The following is a 21,605-nucleotide window of genomic DNA, read 5'->3' on the forward strand; positions in this document are numbered from 1 at the left end:
CTTCTTTTTACTCATTTATTCACCATACCTGGCTGAGTCTACATGAACAATACAGTGAAAATCAGGATCCTGGAAGAAAACAGACCATGTTCCTAACGGATCTTTTTCTTTGTTCCACCATCTCCAAAGGGAGATGATAAACTACAGCCACCAAGGTACATCAATGATGTCAATTTCCCTGACTCTCCCTTTCTGTTTGCTGGATCTGCTCCTCTGTCAGGACAACAGGCTTGTATTTCTCGTCAAAAAGTTTCTCGTTGGCTTCCGAATGGAGGTTATGGAAATAAATTGTCCTGAGATGCTCTGGCAGGTGTTGAAACTCCTCCTCATTAATGTCCGGATCCCGCATTTTGGAGTGCAGAACCCACCAGCGCCCCCAGAAGCCCACATCAAGGACTTGGCTGGGAACCTCCATCCAGCGTGGCTTCAGGTACTTGCAGTGCGCCTGGTAGAGATCTGCTCCCGCGTCAAAAGGAGCCTCATAGACGAGGGAGAAGAAGAGCAGGCTCTGGAAGCGCAGCTGGCCCCGGTTCCTCAGCTTCGTCAGCCGTTGGACGTGCCCTTCTGAGCTGCTGCTGCGGGTCCAGGGCGAGAGCAGGAGGAGGGTGCCCGAGGCTTCCAGAAGGCTGGCCTCAAAGGAAGACTCACAGGGGCTGCGGAGGCTGCAGCCCACTGCTCCGGCCAGCAGTGAGAGGTAGAGCCCAGCTTTCCCCGGCCGCTGCCTGACACCCAGAACAACCTCTTTGCAGGCTTCGGCATAGTCATGCAGGAGGCTCTTGCACCACAAAGCTGGGGAGGGGGAGGCAGGAAAGAAGAAAATAGGGATGGTAAGAACAGAAGAAGAGCCTGCTGGATCAGGCCAATGGCTCAACTAGTCCTGCATCTGGTCTCACAGTGGCTAAACCAGATGCCTCTTGTGGGAAACCAGTGACTAGGATTTGAACCACTATCCCCATGCCAAGGTTTCCAGCTGTGGAGGTACAGCACACCCATCACTGCTAGTACCTGGCCTACACAGAGGGGGGGCAATCAGATGCACTTGCCTCGGGACTCGGTGGGCTAAGCTGGCCAGAGGAGCCCCTCAGGGGCCTGCTGGTCTCATTCTGTCATGGCAAGAACACCCCATGCCTCCCAGCCAACTGGGGGCTCCTACTCCAGGCCTCTGAAACACTCTGCATGGACATGGCTAGTAGCCTTGGCTGATAGCCTTTTGGTTGTTTTATTTATGTATTTATTTCGTAAGGTTTATACACCTCTTGATTGTAAAAACCCTCACTTTGCGAAAAAACAAAACAGTAAAATTGAGAAAAATTCACAACCCTACTTTAAAACATGCAAAAACGGAAGTACAGTGGTACCTCGAGTTACAGACACTTCAGGTTACAGACTTCGCTAACCCAGAAATAGTTCCTCGGGTTAAGAACTTTGCTTCAGGATGGGAACAGAAATCGCACCGCTGCAGCACGAGACCCCATTAGCTAAAGTGGTACCTCAGGTAAAGAACAGTTTCAGGTTAAGAACGGACCTCCAGAACAAATTAAGTTCTTAACCCGAGGTACCACTGTACTAAAAGAGGTGAGTTGCTTTGACTTTCTAACCACCTGGATGTCTAAACAGGAATGCTTTTAGCATGTGCAAAATAATAATAATACAGTGGTACCTCAGGTTAAGTACTTAATTCGTTCCGGAGGTCCGTTCTTAACCTGAAACTGTTCTTAACCTGAAGCACCACTTTAGCTAATGGGACCTCCTGCTGCTGCCACACTGCCAGAGCACGATTTCTGTTCTCATCCTGAAGCAAAGTACTTAGCCCGAGGTAATATTTCTGGGTTAGCGGAGTCTGTAACCTGAAGCATCTGTAACCTGAAGCGTCTGTAACCCGAGGTACCACTGTAATAAGGGAGTACAGTGATCTCAATAGGCAGGGAGTTCCAAAGCACAGGTGCTGCCACACTGAACGACCGTGTTCTTACAAATGCAGAACAGGCATTACGTGGAACCTTGAAGGAGTGCCAGTTCCGCTGACTGAAATGCAGAGTGGACACCTGTAGGGTAAGGCGATCTCGCAGGTAAAGCGGCCCCAATTTGATATGGATTTTATATGCTAATAGCAACACCTTGAACCCGGCCCGGCAGCCGATCAGCAACCAGCGCAGACCTCCTGAGCAGTGATGCTCCTCCATGCCATGCAGGTCATACAGTGAACCCTGAACAAGGCCAAAATTTGGCACCCTTCATGACTTTGAATTGGTACCTATATGAATATAGGTTTTATTATGATTACTGGGATTATTATTGTGGTCATTTTGTGTCCCCCTCGTCCAGGGCCGAATTTAGGTTTGATGAGGCCCTAAGCTACTGAAGGTAATAGGCTCCTTTATATGTTCAGCTGTCCCTTGTCAACAACAAATTATTGCTGTTTTTGTGTTACATATATGCTATATGGTAATTTATGGACATAATAGGTATCTAAAGCCATTTGCACATAACAAAATATATATTTTATCAAAGTAATTGATATAGAAATGAGCAAACCACTGATATTTTAGGGAGCAGGCGGGGCCCATGACTTACATCATAGGAGCCTACACAACACAAAACACTGTTGTTGTATGTAGGTTTTATTTTATTTGTTTTTTTTATCTTATATTTTGGAAATGTACATCCAGGTGTTTTTTCCTTTAAATTTTTTGGGGGCCCTAAACTAGAGCTTGTTTAACTTATACGTAAATCCAGCACTGCCCTCGTCTCAGCGCTCTGTGCGGGACAACAGTCCGCACCCCCTTTAATCCGGCGCTGCTCCTTGATTGTCTCTAATCCTCTTTGGGAGAGAGTTCCATAAGCCTGACTCTGGTTAAGAGGAACCTGCAGCTGCGTGAGCTCCGCGCCGGGAGGAAGGAAAAGGCGGCGGCCCCGGGCCGAGGCAAAGCGCGCCACAGAAGGGCACCCGCCACCTCCTCCTCCCAGGGAAGCATGCAGGGGGGCGGCGGCGAACCTCTCCCTCCTTCCCCGCCCGTCCCTCGGGGTGAGGTCTGAGGAAGCGGCCGGCGCTCAGGGCTCGAGCCCAGGCCTCCCCTTCAGCCACCCGCTCGCCTGCCCGCCTCACCTATGCGGCCGGTGCGGAGCCGCCCCCAAAGGCGCCTCTTCTCCGGGCTCGGAGGATCCGCCATCGCCGGCCTTTTCTGGCAGGACCGCGAAGCCGGACGTTAAAGCGCGACGGACCAGCTCAGCGGAGACCGGAAGAAGGAAGAGAAGGCGAGAAGCGGGAGCTCATAGAGATAGGAAACCTCTAGACTAGCTTTTTTTTTAGTATTGTTTTGTTCTCTGTGTAGTTTATACAGTAAAGCGCCGTGTGATCCTAGGACAAAAGGGCGGTATATATATTAAATTATTGAATTATTTCATAACATCTAGACACCAATTGGTTGTTAAAAAAGCAAACAAGACACCTCGAAGGGGCTAATAAAAAAAGGCGAGAATTAGTGAAAATTTCTGCACTGCAGAGGGTTGGGCTAGATGACCCCCGGGGTCCCTTCCAACTCCCCAATTCTGGGATTCTTCGGACATTTCACAAGCCTGCCCTGCTTTCTTGCTTCTGCCTTCGAGCAGAAAAACACGCGCAGCTTTAAGTCCCGCCGGGTCGCTTTATGGGCTTCCTCCGTCGCAGGCGAAATTACAAGCGCAGCCCCGAAGCATCCGTGTCCGTGTGGAAATCCCTTCACGTGACCCACGGGGCCTCCAGTCTCGGCGTTTCCGAGTCTATGAGCGCCAGGGGCACTTTTGACGCGCGCCGGAAGCCGCGAAGGGGCGGCGGCGGTGCCTCGCTGGAAGCTGCGTCCGAGGCTCCTCTTGAGCTCCTGGTGAGGCTGGTCGGACTTCTTCCCCCCCCACCGCCGCTGAGGGACCCTCGTGGGGCGGGCTCTGCCTGCTAAGCCCCTCCGCTGGGTGACGAGAGCCTCGCCCGGGTAAGGGGCTTCTGGCTGCCAAGGGTGGGCTAAGGTGGGGGGGGGGGGTCGCAGGCTCCGCGTGGCAAGAGGCCGACCTGTGCTCTCTCTCAGGCCCGGTCTCTGAGCATGTGCAGAGTGCCTCCCCCCCCCCCCCATTGGACAAGGGACTGTGATGCTCAGGGTCCAGGGCTGTTCCCTTCCGTGGCGCAGGCTTGGCATGGCAGAGGGAGGAGAGGTGCTTCCTGGAATATCCTAGAGTTGGATGGGGACACCCAGAGGGTCATCTAGCCCAACCCCCTGCGAGGCAGGATTCTCGACGCCAGTCCTCCCACCCCATACCAGACCCTGCTTAGCTTTGCAAAATGTGCCGGATGTTTTATCTCTACGCCACTAGGAAGCTTACTGCAGGCATTTGAGCTGCAGCAGCTGGGAACCGTTTCGCGGTCAGTGCCGGATTTACATATAAGCTAAACAAGCTATCGCTTTAGGGCCCTCTTGGAGGCCTCAAAAAAATTTAAAGGGGAAAAAACTGGATGTACATTTCCAAAATATAAGAGAAAAAATAAAACCTACATGTTGTGTAGGCTCATAATGGGCTCTGCCTGTTAGCCTGCTCCCTAAAATATCACTGGTTTGCTCATTTCTGTATCAATTACTTTGATAAAATACATATTTTGTTATGTGCAAATGGCTTTAGATACCTATTTGGTCCATAAATTACCACATAGCATATATGCAACACAAAAAACAGTGACAATTTGTTGTTGACAAAGGACAGCTGGACATATAAAGGGCCCCATTACCTTCAGTAGCTTAGGGCCTCATCAAACCTAAATCCAGCCCTGGTTTCGCCCCAGCCATTTTTCAGTCAGAGGGCTAGCGGTGTCTCTGCCCCCCACTCCAGATGTTGTCAGACTACAGCTAGGAGCTGTTCAACGGTGAAAATGACTCCCTCGGATGGCGGCAGACTCCTTCCTTGGAGGTTTTTAAGCAGCGGTTGGGTGGCCATCTGCCGTGGATGATCTAGATGAGATTCCTGCATTGCAGAGGGTTGGGCTCGATGACTCTCAGGATCCCTTCCAACTCTACAGTTCCATGATTCTAACTGCCAACGTCCCTGACTGTTGGTTTGTGCTGACCTGGGTCTGATAAGAGTCCAGCAACATACGGAGAGCCACAGGTTACCCCCACGTCTGTTTTGAAGCTGCCTTTAACTGCCTCCTGTCCATACATCCCAACCCAACCATCTAAATGTACACATCTGTATGTCTATAATATATGCACCTGCCAGTTCATGATTATGCTTCATGTTTCTGAAGTGGGCTGCAGTGCACAAAGACTGATGCCATAATACAGTTCAGCCTTTAAGGTGCTTCAAAGCTCTTTGATGTTTCTGCCAACGCAGTTTGTTATCTTTTCTAGGATAATCCAGTTGCATCATGGCTGCCCCAGATGAGCTCAAGTTTCATGGTGAGTGTTTTAATTCCGCTGAGTGAGTTATGGATTGTGGCAAGCTTTGGGCACTAGGCTGTGCAGTGTGCTTTCTCTGCCCACCTCAAAACTTCCCTGTTCATACATGTCCCACTTACAAGAGCATAACCTTTTGTTGGATTATCTACCTTTCCTATCTCATTAGTCTTCTATACCAGGAATAGTCAGTCTACAGCTCTTGGCAGTGTTAGAAACTGAGATAGAAAAGCTAGGAGCCAAATGGCTTTTGGGACTTGGGTTGTGGGCGCCAAAATCGGCTGTCTAGTTGCTACTGGGTGGGTGTGTGGTTTGACAACACTTTTTATTTATTATTTTGATAAGCATGAACTAAGTGATTCACATAAGTGACAGATAGTTAATGTCACATTTTTAAGCAAAAATTGTTAATACATGTTTCATTTGGTGTTTACAATAAAAATATTGCTACCGTACTTCAGTTTTCAAAACATTCTACTCTTTATTGTTAAACTCCTTAACATATTGTCTATCCTTAAGGCTTCAGAGCACATTTCAGTAATCCTCGAGTGTCAGCCAGGTGCAAAAAACAGCACCCAGACTCGCGGAGGTGTTCGCAAATGCAGAAACTTTCGGTGCAAAATGTGTCTGGTGCCCTGCTAATTTCGAACTCTGGCTCTTGGAGAGTACCCACCCCATAAGATAACTTTTGTGCAGCTGCTGAGCACTTGCTTGCAGTTAAAAGGGGGTTGAAGGAGCAAAGATTGAACCTTGTAATGCGAGCAGAATCCATTGAAGGCAATGGGATTTACAGTGGAAGCCTATGCATGTCTGTTCAGAAGTAATCCTAAACACACGGTAGGGAGTAATCCCCATGGAACACAATGGGATTATTTCTGAGTAATCATGCATAGGAGTAGCTGTGGTGGGACTTGAACTGGGGCTTTCCTGGCCCACAAACCATCATATACAGCATCTCTCTCTTAGGCTCAGGAGAATATGATAACAGTTTTTATACTTGTGGAGAATTTTTGCTTAATGCAAAAAAAACCAACACAACGTGTTGTGAGCAGGCTGGAGGCTTTTTATTTTGGGGGGGGGGTGCTGATTTTTCTTTGGTGTAGATTGCTCCAGCTGCCTCTGAAGGTAGGTAAGCCTACTTTGATTTCTCAAGGAAACACAAGTTCTTTGGAAGTATCCAAGTTTTGTTTCTACCTTAAGCTAGGCTTGCCATATTTCAAAAAGTAGAAACCCGGAAACCTTGAAAGTTGTTGAGCTTTTCTTGGGGAAAACCTCCCAAAAACACAGGTTGAAGCTAGAAGGGAGAAATGCAGAAGTTCTACTCGCCAAACAGTGGGGTCCTATACCTGTTCTTTCAGAATTTCAAACATTGCCTCTGGTACCACATACACATGAAATAGTACCTGAAACGCCAGTGTGGTGTGATGGTTAGAGTGCCAGCCTAGGACCTGGGAGACCAGGGTTCAAATCCCCACTTACCCACAAAGCTCCCTGGGTCACCCTGGGCCAGTCGCTCACCCGCAGCCTGACTTACCTCATAGGGTAGTTGTGAAAATAAAATGAGGGTGAGGGAGAGCTATGTACGCTGGGATATAAATGTAATAAATCAAAGCAAAGCATGTTAAAACTAGAGGAAAAAGCCGTCCAGGTTTTTCACCTCCTCTGTTAGTGGCATCCTGGGATTTTAAGCACCAGATAAGAAAATGGTGGAGCGACTGGCTTGGCTAACAATTTCTTCCAGACAAATAACTTGGCAGCTCTGCAATAGGCAGAGCAAAAATCTACTTCTGCTCACCTGCAAAATTGCTTTCATTGAGTGTCAGGCTATGGAAGGGCTGTCCTAGCTTTGAGCTACAGGGGCTCTAGAGCGAAATCTGATTGTGCTAGTATTTCTGTCCTGACTGCCTGGCGTATTTTATTTTATTTTATTTTTTGCAGAATTCGACGAAGCCATAGATTTGCTGGCTGAGAATGCAGATGCCACCACTCCTAGCATCAGTGAGCGGCAAAGCCACACAACCGTAAACATGTCTTCCGGCTACAGTGAGGAGCCTGAGGCAGAAGAGGAGGATGATAAAACAGAGGTGCTGCTGTTTCAAATTCTGTCCTGCATGTTGATTTATAGCCAGCTGGAGAAGTAGCTGCTTTGCGGCAGGAAGGAAACATTAGCCTAGCCAAGGGGCTACTTCCTATGGACCTGGAAGAGAGTGGGAAGGAGATAACAGGTCAAATGGGAGCTTTGATGTAAAGCACAGTGATTTACATAGATAAGGAGGATGGGAGTCATAGAATGCATATAACACCTGGTCTGTAGCAGTTGCACTGGTTCCCTCATAGCTTCCCAGCCCAATTTAAGGTACTCTCTTGCATTTGGGTTGAAAGCCTAGATAAGGGGGGGGGGCTCGAAATAGCTGAAAGAATGCCTCATTCCTTGTATAGACCAGCTTGGGGCTTAAGATCAGCAAAGGCAACCCTCCTGGTAGTTCTCTCGCTCTTACAGGTTGGGGGGAGCTTGTGAGATTACCTTCTTGGTGGTAGCTCCAAGAATGTGGACCTCTCTTTCCACAGAAGTTTGTCTAGCTTCCATTGTTTGCTTTGACAAAGAAAGAATTTAGTTTTGTGTCCCGCCTGTAACGTGTTGTATGGACAAAACAAAAAAAATTCCTTCCAGTAGCACCTTAAAGACCAACTAAGTTAGTTCTTGGTATGAGCTTTCGTGTGCATGCACACTTCTTCAGATACTTCAGATGCATGCACACGAAAGCTCATACCAAGAACTTAGTTGGTCTTTAAGGTGCTACTGGAAGGAATTTTTTTTGTTTTGACTATGGCAGACCAACACGGCTACCTATCTGTGTTGTATGGAATTAGTATTTTCAGGTAATGGGTGTGCTTTTTGTTTGTTTATATTTTAAATGTACTCTGTGTGTTTTTAATATGCTGTAACCCACCCTGGAACCTTATTGTGAAGGGTGGGTAAGAAAAACAATAAATAACAACACAATGCGCATACACACACACACACACACACACACACACACACACACACACACACACAGCGGGGGGGGGAGCACTTTGCTGTGTCACCCTACCTAATTCACTCTTGAGCAGCCAAAATTCCTATTGTTCCTTGTATGAAGAGTAACTGGAAGAATTTCCATAAAAATAATGTTCCCTAGTAATTATAGGCCCTCCCATAAGTTTCGCCCCCACCTCTTAACACACACAACTGCAGCCTGTGGAGTTTCCTCAAAGCTTGCTGAAAGGAGTTCCTGGGAGGAGAAGCGTCCATGAAAGAAAGAGGTCTTCTTCTTGGATCATTATTTGGAATGAAGCACTCTGCCTCTTTTTCTTTTCTTTATTAAAGTAAGAATGCTTAGGGCACGAGGTCAGGAGTTCCATCTTCACAAGAGGCCCAGGGGTTGGTTTGTCTCACCCAAAATATATTTACTGGGCAAGGGCAAGGCAGTAACCTGCATTCTCATCCCTGCAGCTCTTGAGTTCCCAGAAGAAGCAATCCAGTTTCTGGACCTTTGAATATTACCAGGCTTTCTTTGATGTTGACACATACCAGGTAAGGGAATTTGTGTAGTTCTAGCTTCATAGGTGCAGCCAAGAATCAGCCACAGTTGACAAAATGAGGGAGCGTAGTAACTCAGCTTGCAAGTAACAAGCACAAGACCTGCCATACAGTTTGCAGATGGCCCTCCAGCTGTTTTTGGACTACAACTCCCATCATCCCTAGCTAACAGGACCAGTGGTCAGGGATGATGGGAATTGTAGTCCCAAAGCAGCTGGAGGGCCAAGTTTGGCCACCACTGGGCTAGATCACCCATACATAGGTCCAGTTCTGTTTCATGGCTGGAGGCACAACCTCATGGCTGGCACATTTGTATTGTGCTTTGAGCCTAATTTGGCTCCAGGATTCTGCTGTGGCTGAATTACCACCATTATTTTGTTGGGTACAAATTGAGAATCTTCCTGATCGACTGATACTTTCAGGAGCTGAAATCCACAGTGGTGATGTTCTGACTATGGGGATGGAGATTTCCTAACCATGAAGTTAGAATAACAAATTGAGTTCAGTCTTCCCTCCACCAGAAGCTTGCTTGCTTGGCTGTGGGCAACCATATTATCAGTCTTCTCTCCATACCTTGACAATGGGGTCTAGTGCAAGGCATAGAAATGCCTGTACAATATTTCTAGTGGTTCTTGCACCTCTTCCTGCACCTGTTCAGGGAAGTTTTTAATATTTAACGCTGTACTGTACAAACACTTGATTGGGAGCCACCCAGAGTGGCTGGGGAAACTCAGCCAGATGGGTGGGGTATAAATAAATTATTATTATTATTATTATTATTATTATTGGAAGCAAAAAGCCCTGCATCCTTGCACGTCCCCATGGGTTCCATTTTGCTGAGGCAATGCCTATTTCTTGTTTATCAGGTGTTGGACAGGATAAAGGGGTCGCTGCTTCCGCTGCCAGGGAAAAACTTTGTATGGCACCATCTACGGAATAACCCTGACCTGTATGGTGAGTACAGAGAAGCTCAGACTGATGCAGAGCACTGCCTCCTGCTTTGCAAAGTCTGGATTGAACTGTAAACTGTGATGTAGCATACTATGCCCAGGACAGAGAATGCAGCTTGCTCAGCATCCTGAGAAGCAAGTCCTGATTAAGCGGGGAGGGGGGTGATAGGAATTTTGAGGTCCTAGATATATGGTAGTGTTCATAAGTATACGAACCAAGCACATACATAGATGGTAGCTCCAAGAATGTGGATGACCCACCTGAAACCATTTTGATTCCCAAACTGACCAAATGTTTTCCCTGCAAGGAGGGAGGGGGGTCAGGGAGCCTTCCCATTGTCTCAGGAATTGAGTGATCAGCATTTTAATGGGTGACAGACTATCAGGAAAGGCAATCAGATAACCTGGCAAACAGGAAAAACAACATTCAAATTTCTGTTTATACCACCTTTTCTGCGTTCTGTGATGTATGTAGGATGTTTCTGGGGGTGGTCTTGATCTACAGGGTGGCAATTTCAAAAGTCTTTATAAGGCCTTACGCGCCATTGTTCTGGGTTCCTCCTCCCTTCTTTGTGTGGTGAGTGAGGACCCTGTTGCAACAGATCAATAAAGATCGGGCTTACTAGCTGCTTTGCTTCTCAATATTCTCTGGTTGGTCTCTGTTATTTTCTCCTGCCAATAGGGAACCTATGTAAGGACTCTATATGGGCTCTTGGATACCCCATAAGGGAAAAGGGCAATTTTTGTTTACAACAGGGGGGTGAAGCTTGCTAGTCATCTTCCAGAAGTGCAGTCTTCATTTCCTTGCTCTGTCATCCCTAAGTACATACCTTGCAAGTGGAAGGTCCCAGGTCAACCCTGGGCATCATCAGTCAATGGATGTCTGAGAGCTGGGCCGGGAAAAGCCATGGGGAATTAGGACTAGATCAGACTTCCCCAGCTTGGTGCCCTACAGATTCTGCTTCTTCTTCTTTGGCAATCACTCATAGCCAAGTAAGATTGTCTTCCATGAACATGGTTTTAACAGTGAGTCTGTAAGTGACTGTGGAGGTCAATTCTGGATCCACACATCCTTCCACAGTGGGGACATAGGTTTCCGGGTGGGAGTTGATCACAGTGAGGGTTTGCCAAGCGTGCCTTCCTCTTAGCACGTTTCTCCCTTTTGTCCCGAGTTTGAGCGTCTTCAAAGCCCGTGACACCTTTGGTAAAGGCTGTTCTCCAATTGGAGCACTCGCAGGCCGGTGTTTCCCAGTTGTCGGTGTTTATAGTACATTTTTAAAATTTGCCTTGAGACAGTCTTTAAACCTCTTTTGTTGACCACCAGCGTTATGCTTTCCATTTTTAAGTTCAGAATAGAGTAGTTGCCTTTGGGAGACGATAATCGGGCATCCGAACAACATGACCAGTCCAAACGCAGTTGATGTTGAAGAAGATTCTTCATTGATTCTGATTCTTTCTTACAGATTATTTGGACTATAGCTCCTATCACCCTTGATCCTTGGGCCAAGCTTGCTGGGATGATGGGAATTAAGCCCCAAACATCTGGAGAACAGCAGGTTGGGGGGAGGCTGCGCTAGATAGACTGATAGCCTAACAATGTGTGACACTTTTGTGTGTCCAAGGTTTGTGCTTGGCGAATGTAGATTTCCCTCTAAGGCCTGCTCTACCAGGTGGCCTCCAGTGTTGTGCTGAGACGCCTCACCTGAGCCCCAGCCCTTTAGTTGCTTCCTTGTTCTGTGTTTGGTAAATGAGTTCACAGTCGGCTCCATTCTTTGCCCCGTGCCGAGACAAGAAGTCTGCCCGTCTTTTTTGGTCTTCTAATGTTATATTTCTGCCTCTCACAGGACCGTTCTGGATCTGTGCCACGTTGGTCTTCACGCTGGCTATCAGCGGCAACTTGTCCAGCTTCCAGGAGAAAAAGGGCAGCCCCCAGTTCCACAAAGGTGAGGGATCGACGGGGGAGTGTCTCTTGCACTTTAAGCTTTCTGGACAGAGTGTCAAGTGGTTGAATGCAATCATAGTCCTTTTATATACCGGGTATTGTTGAAGGCACACCAAGAATGGGCAAAATAGAGATGGGGGGGGGGGTAAAAAATGAGTTGCATGTTACCTGCAAAAGCTTTTGAGCAAGGTGGCATGCGGCCTACAAAAAAGCAGGAAACAAGAGCTGTAGTAATGACTCCTTTCTTTCCTACTGGGGATGTGTGAGATGGGTAAATGGACAGTATTCAGAATGCCTAAATTTTGGCTCCCAGATATCCTTAACTTCTCACAGAGGAGCAGAAGCGCCTTAGCATAACTTAGTCATAAAATGAATGGAAGCTTTAAAAGTGGTTCTCAGTTATGATAAGTAAACACAAGAGGGAGGGAGGGAAGGAAGGAGTATTGTGCATGTGTGTACACACACACCCTTACCCTTCCCTCCCTCCCTCTTGTGTTTACTAGCATAACTGAGAACTACTTTTAAAGCTTCCATTCATTTTATGACCAAGTTATGCTAAGGAGCTTCAGCTCCTCTTAGCGCTTGTGAAAGTATGGGAAGGCAGAAGGCAAATATGTAAAGGCTTGTTCCTGGTAGGGTAAGCCCTGGTTACTGACCCTGCCAGTGCTTTTGCCTTGGAGCGAATGCTGCTCTTAATATTGTTTTCCTTTTCTTCCATAGTGTCCATTGCCGGAATAATTATCTACTGCTATGCCTGGCTGGTACCCCTTGCCCTGTGGGGCTATTTGCAGTGGCGAAAGGGGGTCCAGGTCCATGTGGACTCCTACACCTTCCTGGAGATGGTGTGCGTCTATGGTTATTCCCTATTTGTGTACATCCCCACTGCGGTGAGTAAGGCAAATGGGGTGGCAAGGAAAAGACTGGTTCATATGTCATTTCTTTTCAGTTTGCAGACCATAACGTTCCAGTAGAAAATACTCAAAAGTCCTGCTCCGTTGTGCTTTCCATTATTATTATTATTATTATTATTATTATTATTATTCATTCCCTGCCCATCTGGCTGGGTTTCCCCAGCTACTCTGGGCGGCTCCCAATATTAAAAACACAATAAAACATCAAACATTAAAAACTTCCCTAAACAGGGTTGCCTTCAGATGTCTTCTAAAAGTCAGATAGTTGTTTATTTCCTTGACATCTGAAGGGAGGGCGTTCCACAGGGCTGGTGCCACTACCGAGAAGGCCCTCTGCCTGGCTGCCTGTAACCTCACTTCTCTCAGTGAGGCAACTGCCAGAAGGTCCTTGGAGCTGGACCTCAGTGTCTAGGCTGAACGTTGGGGGTGGAGACACTCCTTCAGGTATACTGGGCTGAGGCCGTTTAGGACTTTAAAAGTCAGCAAACACTTTGAATTGTGGTCAGAAATATACTGGGAGCCAATGTAGGTCTTTCAGGACCAGTGTTATGTGGTCTTGGCGGCCACTCATAGTCACCAGTCTAGCTGCCGCATTCTGGATTAATTGTAGTTTGCGGGTCACCTTCATTGCAGCAGTCCCAAGTGGGAGATAACCAGAGCATGCAGCACTCTGGTGAGACAGTTTATGGGCAGGTAGGGTCTCAGCCTGCGTACCAGATGGAGCTGGTAGACAGCTGCCCTGGACAAGGAATTTACCTGTGCCTCCATGGACAGCTGTGAGTCCAAAATGACTCCCAGGCTGTGCACCTGGTCTTTCAGGGGCACAGTTACCCCATTCAGGACCAGGGAGTCCCCCACACCCACCTGCCCCATTTCCCCCAAAACGGTACTTCTGTCTTGTCAGGATTCAGCCTCAATCTGTTAGCCGCCATCCATTCTCCAACCACCTCCAGACATTCACACATTCCTCAAGCACTGCTAGTTTTGTGCAGCGGGATTTCAGCAAAAAGGACCTGAATTAAAACTCAGAGCTGCCAGTGGCTGAGGTCCTGTTTCTCATGAAGAGTGTATGAGATCTTACTCAACTTCCACTTCCTTCATTCACAGATGCTGTGGCTGATTCCTATCTCCTGGCTGCAGTGGCTGCTGCTCATCTTTGCAGTGGGTCTCTCTGGCTCAGTTCTGGTTCTTACCTTCTGGCCAGTTATCCGCTCAGACACCAGGCTGGCAGCTTGCGCCCTGTTGGCTGTCATTGTTTCTCTCCATGTCCTTCTGGCTATTGGTTGCAAGGTATGTTCTCTTCTATTCCCACTAAGCTAGGGCAAGGTTTGGAGAGCAAAATGCTACTTGTGCCGAGAGGGGAAGGAAAAGTAGAGGGAAATAAGCTGTGTACAAGGCAGCCGCTAGAAAGTCAGATATTTCAAATGAGTTTTTAGCCTCGGAAGTTGCAGAGATTTTACAGCAGCAAAAGTACTCAGGGCTGGAAACATGATGATGTCATTGAATGATTTTACTATATAATTCTGGGTACCCTGTGGCAATTTAGTATTATGAACATCTCTAAACCAGCCTTTGCCTACCTGGTCATGCAGGGAGTTGTCTGGAGGGCAACAGGTTGACAAAATCTCCTCTGAACTTAACAATATTTGAGGTAGCTTTATACTGGACCCCTGAAAAAATTGTATGATGTAAACATTGCATAGTGGGAGTACAATGGGAGTACCTTAGAAGTCGAACAAAATCCATTCCAGAAGTCCGTTTGACTTCCAAAACGTTTGACTTCCAAGGCGCGGCTTCCGAAAATCATTCGAAAACCAGAACAATCACTTCTAGTTTTTTATTCCTCGGGAGCTGAAAGATTCGAATTTACAGGTGTTCGGCTTCTCAGGTTCCACTATAGATAAAGGAATTCTAATTATATCATAGTGCTCATTGTGCCCAAAATTATGAGGAACGGAACAGGCATTTGATTAAGAAATAACAGGCTGTGATTTACCATTGAAACCTTTCTAGCAACTGTTCCAGCACTTTTAAGGCCCAACTAAAAGTTGGTAGGGAGCAAGACTTTGAGCTCATCAGAAGTTTTCTTTAGACTGGTTGGATCACCAGGGGTGGGGGAAATGCTGCCAGATATAATGGGAAGGACATTTCTGGTGCAAAAAGACCTCCACTTGTGACGACATCCTGGGGTGAATGGAGGAGTAATGATTGCTCTCACTTTGAAGATAGCAGCCATTTGGTTCTTCCGCTGGTGTACCTGCAAACCAGAGCGGGGGGGGGGGGCTTTCTCTGTATGAAAGCTGCATGCTGGTAGTGGGTGGGACTTGCCATAGTAAAGGTAAAGGGACCCCTGACCATTAGGTCCAGTCATGACCGACTCTGGGGTTGCAGCGCTCATCTCGTTTACTGGCCAAGGGAGCCGGCGTACAGCTTCCGGTTCATGTGGCCAGCATGGCCAAGCTGCTTCTGGCGAACCAGAGCAGCGCACGGAAATGCCGTTTACCTTCCCGCCGGAGCGGTACCTATTTATCTGCTTGCACTTTGACGTGCTTTCGAACTGCTAGGTTGGCAGGAGCAGGGACCGAGCAACGGGAGCTCACCCCGTCACGGGGATTTGAACCGTCAACCTTCTGATTGGCAAGTCCTAGGCTCTGTGGTTTAACACACAGCGCCACCCGCGTCCCTGGGACTTTCCATAAAGGTAAAGGTAAAGGTAACCCTGCCCGTACGGGCCAGTCTTGACAGACTCTAGGGTTGTGCGCCCATCTCACTTAAAAGGCCGGGGGCCAGCGCTGTCCGGAGACACTTTCCGGGTCACGTGGCCAGCGTGACAAAACTGCATCTGGCGAGCCAGCGCAGCACACGGAAACGCCGTTTACCTTCCCGCCAGTAAGCGGTCCCTATTTATCTACTTGCACCCGGGGGTGCTTTCGAACTGCTAGGTTGGCAGGCGCTGGGACTGAACAACAGGAGCGCACCCCGCCGCGGGGATTCGAACCGCCGACCTTTCGATCGGCAAGCCCTAGGCGCTGAGGCTTTTACCCACAGCGCCACCCGCGTCCCTTTTGGGACTTTCCATACCACAACGTAAATCGGATTTATGCGACACATCTCTATCCAGGCAGGCTAGAAGCATCAACCCAGTTAAATCCAGATAGGAATATGCACGGAGATTATGCAGCAAGATTGGTGAGGGTCATGATCCGGGGAGGGAAATGGTCAAGGAAGGAGACAGCAAGGAGAAGCCTGGAAGGTCCCTGAAGCCTGGGGTGTAAGCTACACCTTTGATATGGATTTTAATGCAATTAATGCATATATTGGTGCTGCTCGCTAATTTGCAGCACAGTGGGAAACGTATATGCTGTGTCAGCAGAATCAGAATTTGTAAATGACGGAATATGGCTGGAACAGTGAAGTTGATGAAGTCTGTAAGATCCCAGAGTGTTACTTGTATACATCTAGACCAGACTACTGCAATGCTGTTTATGTGGGGCTGCCTCTGAATAGGGCTCAGACCAGGGGTCGGCAAGGTTTACCTCGCCTGGGCCGGTTCACTCCAGCAGAGATCCCTCCGTAAGCCGGATTGCGCACAAGGGGTCGCGATTTCTGGTGCCTGTGCAGATGCGATTTTTGGCATCTGATCATGCGCAGATGCGATTTTCAGCACCACGAAAGTGAGTCCCTGCGCTGGTTTAGCGCAGCACACAGGGACTCGCTGAGTGGGTGGTTCAGGGGCAGCTCATGGGCCGGTTAAACGACCCCCATGGGCCGTTTGTGGCCCATGGGCCTTAGGTTGCCTACCCCTGGCTCAGACCCTTGCCCTTGTGCAAAATGCAGCAGACTGGGTACCTGCAGGTGCTGAGCTCTTATATCAGAGTAATAGGTTCCATGAATTGCACTGGCTGCTTGTTGGCTTCCAAACCCAATTCAAAGTACGGATCATAACTTCTAAAGCCCAGAACAGTTTGGGACCAAGTTTGGGCCATTTTACCCGTATGGGGCTGCCGAGCCTTGAAATCAGCTGCAGAGCCTGTGCTTGCAGATTCAGCACAAGCTAGTCAGGCTGGAGGGTGCAAAAGGAATATTACACTCAGTGTAGTATTGCGATTGTTGGCTGTCTGTGATTTCTTTTTTGCTAGTTTCATATTTTTAGTTTTAATTTGTAGGATTTTAATGGGTTTATAAACATTTTATACTCCATTGATTGTGAGCTGCTTTGAGAATACTTAGGGTTTCGAAGAGAGGCAAACGTTAATAAATATTAGTATTGATATTCTAACATCCCTTAAAAACTTGGTTTATCTGCTTTTTGCTGTCTTTTCGTTTTACATTTTTAAACCTCGAAGCCTATTAAGTACAACGTAAGAAAAATAAATTGCAGCTAGCCCCCCCAATCCATTTTCCCCTTTGTTAAACTCCCTTCACTTTTGTCTTGTGTTTTCATATAGTTTTAGGCACGTTATAAAAAATACAGTTGGCGTTACAGTGTGGACTTTTCACATGCATGTATTTCAAGTATCGGAAATGACACTGTAGGCTGAGACAGAGGAGTGCAATGTGCTCTGGATTAGTCACATTCTGCTTGCAACACTGAACTTAAATGAGAACTCTTAAGCAAACTCTTTGGCCCCACCTTGGTAGTGTCAATACAAACTCCACAGCCAAGATCCAACAAGGATGTGGATTATTGTTCTTACGCACATGCCCCAGGGCTGGCTTGTACATCCTGTACAAAGCTCTCGTCTAATAAACAGGGAAACAGTTATAGCTGGATATCCAGCCTAACGTGGGATGGGGTAGATTAAATTACCCAGCTAAAGTGAATCCAGTTTTCCCACGTACATTTCAATTATTAGTACATGCCGATTGCAAATGTACAGATTCACAGTCTCACTATGCTACCCTAGGAAACTTCAGTTTCTTACAGAAAACTTTGTGCTCTAGAGCAGTGTTCCCCAACCTTGGGCCTCCAGCTGTTTTTGGACTACAATTCCCATCATCCTTGACCACTGGTCTTGCAAGCGAGGGATGATGAGAGTTGTAGTCCAAAAACAGCTGGAGGCCCAAGGTTGGGGAACCCTGCTCTAGAGAATGGAGTATTATTTATACTACTTCTGCCATTTGCCAAACTGGATTAGGATGGTAACAAGAAAAACCGTTACACAATGTTTCCAAACCTGATCCCCCCCCCCCCCCAGTACGCTGACAAATCTATGTATTTTTGGCGTGTGTAGCTAAGCCTTGAAGAAACAGGTACTGAACAGTTTCTCTGTGAAATGGGAAATAAATGGTAATGCTTGCAGAAACTCAGCAACTTGCAGAACAGGGAAGCAGGCACACCCAGTGGGCAACTCTAGAGAATATATGGCATCTCCGGCCCTTAATATAGGACCTTGTTTTGCCGTTAACTTGGTAGCAGGCAAGTAGCCCAAAAACAATTTGACACATGTCATGTATTCAGTTTGAGACACGCAGGTTTTGCTTTTGCTTGTTTGCGTTCAGGTTTTGATTAAACCAGAGTATTCTTCAAAGTGCAGTCACTGAGTTTTCAAATTAACTTATTGATTCTAGGTGGAGGAAGGCGAGCCTGCTTGATTTCTACAGCTGATTAATTTTCTTCTCTTTGAAGCTGTATTTCTTCCAGAATGCAAGCGGCACACCTTCTCATCCCACGCCAGCTGCTCATTTCGGCAGAAGCACACCGCCTCACCCGGCCAACCACTCCACCTCGCATATTTGAAAGGCAGCTGGTAAGAACTTCTGGCCATCCGGTATGGCATGAAACAGATGCTAAAACTGCCGCTGGGTGTCAAATATTCTTTGTCAAAGCGCCCACTGCTCCCCAATCTCCACCCCTACCAATGGAAGCATAGGAACTAATGTGAGGTAACAAGGGGTTGGCATCTCTCCTCTTTCTCCCTTAGTGCATGCCCTGCTTACAAGACCTAAAATCTCTGTTGCAGACACTTTCATCATGAATGTCTGGCCTCAGGGAAAGCCCATGGGCGAAGGAAGGTGCACACCCATCCAAGAGGCAAGGAGACACCTGAGCTGGAACAGGGACCAAGCTGCATCACCTCACCATTTCAAGACTTTTGTTGTCCTACTTCAGCCAGCCATGTCCCTAAGGTGCCCGATTTGCAAAGAACCCGACTTTTGGAAACAAATTTAAAGGCCTGGCTGTTAACATCACAAAACGTTACTTGGGGTGGATGCAGCTGCCTTTTGCTCCTTCATCACAGGATGGGCCTGCAGTCCTGACACGGCTGCAGAAAGCGACTGAATGGAGTGATTATCTATTGTTCCCTTTCCAGTTAAATCTTTGGTAACGGCGGGATGTAGCAGAGTCAGCTGATGGCTGAGACTTTTTAGATCCTCGGTAAGGGTAGATGATCAGGAATAGAAGTAAGAGCTTCTTTGGAGGGAAGCTTCAATGATAGGGAGGTTGAGCACTTCAGATTACTTTGATTTAGTTTAGCTACTTGATTTTGTTTTCTATGGAAAGCTAATTTAAATAAAACTGCCTTTTAAGAGGAGTGTGGCTCTTTCTCAGCTTCTTTCCCAGCCAACACTGTCGTCCTCTGTGGCCACATTGTGTAACACAGGATCAGCGAAAGTAGCCATGTAACATGCTGTCTTTGTCTGTGAAAGAGGGTGACCGAAAATCTGGTAGAAAGAAGCACCTAATGGGTGGGAAACTACTGGGTTTCCTCCTCGGGGATTTTGTACCCAAGTCTGAGGTCCTAAAGGCAGCCTTTGCACAGTGTGAGAGACTCTTAACTGTATGTCAAAAGCAGAGGCTTGTCTTTTAAAGATGTGAGCGAAAGGGAAAAGAGCTTTGTGGAGTCACAGCAAAACCTGAGGTGGGGGAAACCAGCCACTGTAAACAAGTCTTCAAAACCCTCCCAGTTTTATTCAATAGTCACAAAATCATTGATCAGCCAGACCTAACAATTGACTGTGTAGACCCCACAATTCAGCCACTATGGAGCTTCTGCACAAAGACCCCTCCTCCCTCCCCCCCAAATTCAGCCCACCAAGCCCCTGTTGGGAGCCAAAGGAAACTGCCTAAGTAAAACACACTTTCCCCCCCCCCTCCATAAAACGGGTCCCTGCCAATTCCTTTCGAACATGCCAACTGGTGGCTCTGAAAGGAACAAAAGAAAGAAAATACCATAAATGGTTACAGGTTACACATACAAAGACTACAAAGGGGCTTCCATAACAGATGCCAGAACCATCTACTCTAAGAGTCCCTGGTGGCTACTGCAGGGAGCAGGCAAGTCTATATACTAAGCCACTTGGCACCCAGTCCCCACTGCCTGCCCAGCTGAAGAGAAAAATGGACTAGAGACAGCAGCTGCAACAGCCTAGAAAACAGGGTGGAAATGGAGCCAGAACTGGGCATAGCCGTCAAGATGAGCTGAGCAACAGGAAACTGATACACAAGCTGTTCACTTTCAGCCAGCAACCTTTTTTTTCTTTTTGGTACATTCATGTTTTAAATTTTTTTAACCCTTTGATGCTACATCGAGATTCCCCCCCAAGACAGGCAATCATCAGACCGGCTGATAAGATACTCGTGGCACAACAGTCCATCTCATCTCAGATGTTCTTCCGGAAGCCCAAGATCTACAGCAGTAAGTTGCCAGAACTCCTCACAAAGCCAGCCAGGAGGGATTGTTGGCCTTTTCTTTTCCCTCGCGACAGGAAACACTTCCTCCTCCTAAGTCTTAGCAAAGCAATGAACCCGGAGGTTGGGTTGGGTGGAAGAAACCAACGCACAGATGGAAGGATGAGCAGCAGCTGGATTTTCGCCTGTGCCCACTCTACAGCCAGCTGCAGCCCCTTCATTCAAAACACTGGGAGCAAGGAAGAAGGCTCAGGTTACTAGCGCTGCCGCTGGGCTGTCCACAGTACTGCTGAGAAGCCCTGTTGCAGCTTTGCTCTACAACCTGTGCCTAATGCTGATCAGTCATGGAAGATTTGAAGAATGATACCACTAGCGACATGATTGGTTGTAAGACACAGTGAGCGCAGGAACTCAGTCATGGTTGAGCAAGTTGAAGTTTCCAACATTTCATAAAAAAGTGTACAAGTCTGCTATCAAAGAACGAGTGGGGGGTGTCTTCTATTGTACAAGGGTCAGAACATCTCTGGCAAGCCTAATTTTTTTTGGGGGGTGGGGGGGAGGCAGGGGGGTGGAAGAAATCCAGAGAAGCAATTGCCAAACTGAGGTGCAGAAGGCAGGTGGGCAGGGCGGAATTTTTTCTTCTTCATTTGGTTTCCTGGTGCTGTCAGTTCAGAGGATCAGGGGTGAGGGTCTCTTAGCTCCCATAATGCATTGTGTTGGTTGTGATGGACATGGGAGATGCCATGGAAATGGCCGGGCCTCCCATAGTGAACTGGCTGTTGACAGGATAGTGACCACTTGATGTTCCTCCACTCTGACCACTAGATGAACCTGCAGGGGAAAAAAGAAAAAAGTTCAGAAGTCTCATATGTAAGGAATCAAGTCAGGTTTCTAGCAGAAATAGAAATCCTGAGCACTAGACCACTAGCTTTATACAGTGGTACCTCTGGTTGCGAACGGGATCCGTTCCGGAGCCCCGTTCGCAACATGAACAGAACGCAACCCGCGTCTGCGCGTGCGCAGGTCGTGATTCGCTGCTTCTGCGCATGCGCATGACATCATTTTGAGTGTATGCACATGTGCAAGCAGCGAAACCCGGAAGTAACCCTTTCCGGTACTTCCGTGTCGTCACAGGATGCAACCCGAAAAGATTTAACCTGAAGCAAACGTAACAA

General features: G+C 47.5%; 3 protein-coding genes across 6 annotated transcripts in view; 1 reads left to right on the forward strand and 2 right to left on the reverse strand.

The window, feature by feature from the left end:
* On the reverse strand, positions 1-3,280 carry TIMM29 (translocase of inner mitochondrial membrane 29). Its single transcript, XM_028712868.2, has 2 exons — positions 3,107-3,280; positions 1-789 (listed from the first exon to the last, which is right to left on the reverse strand). The coding sequence occupies exons 1-2, from the start codon at positions 3,168-3,170 to the stop codon at positions 170-172; spliced, it is 684 nt and encodes a 227-aa protein (XP_028568701.2). The 5' UTR covers positions 3,171-3,280; the 3' UTR covers positions 1-169.
* A 230-nt stretch (positions 3,281-3,510) lies between these two features.
* YIPF2 (Yip1 domain family member 2) lies at positions 3,511-19,333 on the forward strand. 3 transcript variants are annotated; one of them, XM_077921373.1, is made up of 10 exons: positions 3,511-3,965; positions 5,370-5,417; positions 7,353-7,498; positions 8,908-8,988; positions 9,861-9,948; positions 11,789-11,887; positions 12,607-12,773; positions 13,905-14,087; positions 18,427-18,547; positions 18,722-19,333. In XM_077921373.1, exons 2-9 carry the CDS (start codon positions 5,387-5,389, stop codon positions 18,535-18,537), a joined length of 906 nt encoding a protein of 301 aa, XP_077777499.1. In that variant the 5' UTR covers positions 3,511-3,965; positions 5,370-5,386; the 3' UTR covers positions 18,538-18,547; positions 18,722-19,333. The 3 variants fall into 3 exon arrangements, with proteins under 3 accessions (XP_077777499.1, XP_077777498.1, XP_077777497.1); XM_077921372.1 differs by having other exon boundaries at positions 3,516-3,860; positions 18,761-19,333; XM_077921371.1 differs by having other exon boundaries at positions 3,518-3,965; positions 18,761-19,333.
* A 357-nt stretch (positions 19,334-19,690) lies between these two features.
* Positions 19,691-21,605, reverse strand: part of CARM1 (coactivator associated arginine methyltransferase 1) — a 40,397-nt gene continuing 38,482 nt past the window's right edge. The window contains exon 16 of one of the 2 annotated variants that reach the window (XM_028712865.2): positions 19,691-21,261. In XM_028712865.2, coding sequence (XP_028568698.2) covers positions 21,125-21,261 — 137 coding nt within the window. In that variant the 3' untranslated portion in view covers positions 19,691-21,124. The remainder of the gene's footprint in view (positions 21,262-21,605) is intronic. The other variant, XM_028712866.2, reaches the window with a different exon arrangement.

The sequence above is a fragment of the Podarcis muralis genome, chromosome 17 (genome assembly GCF_964188315.1).
Source record: "Podarcis muralis chromosome 17, rPodMur119.hap1.1, whole genome shotgun sequence".
Lineage (NCBI taxonomy): Eukaryota > Metazoa > Chordata > Lepidosauria > Squamata > Lacertidae > Podarcis > Podarcis muralis.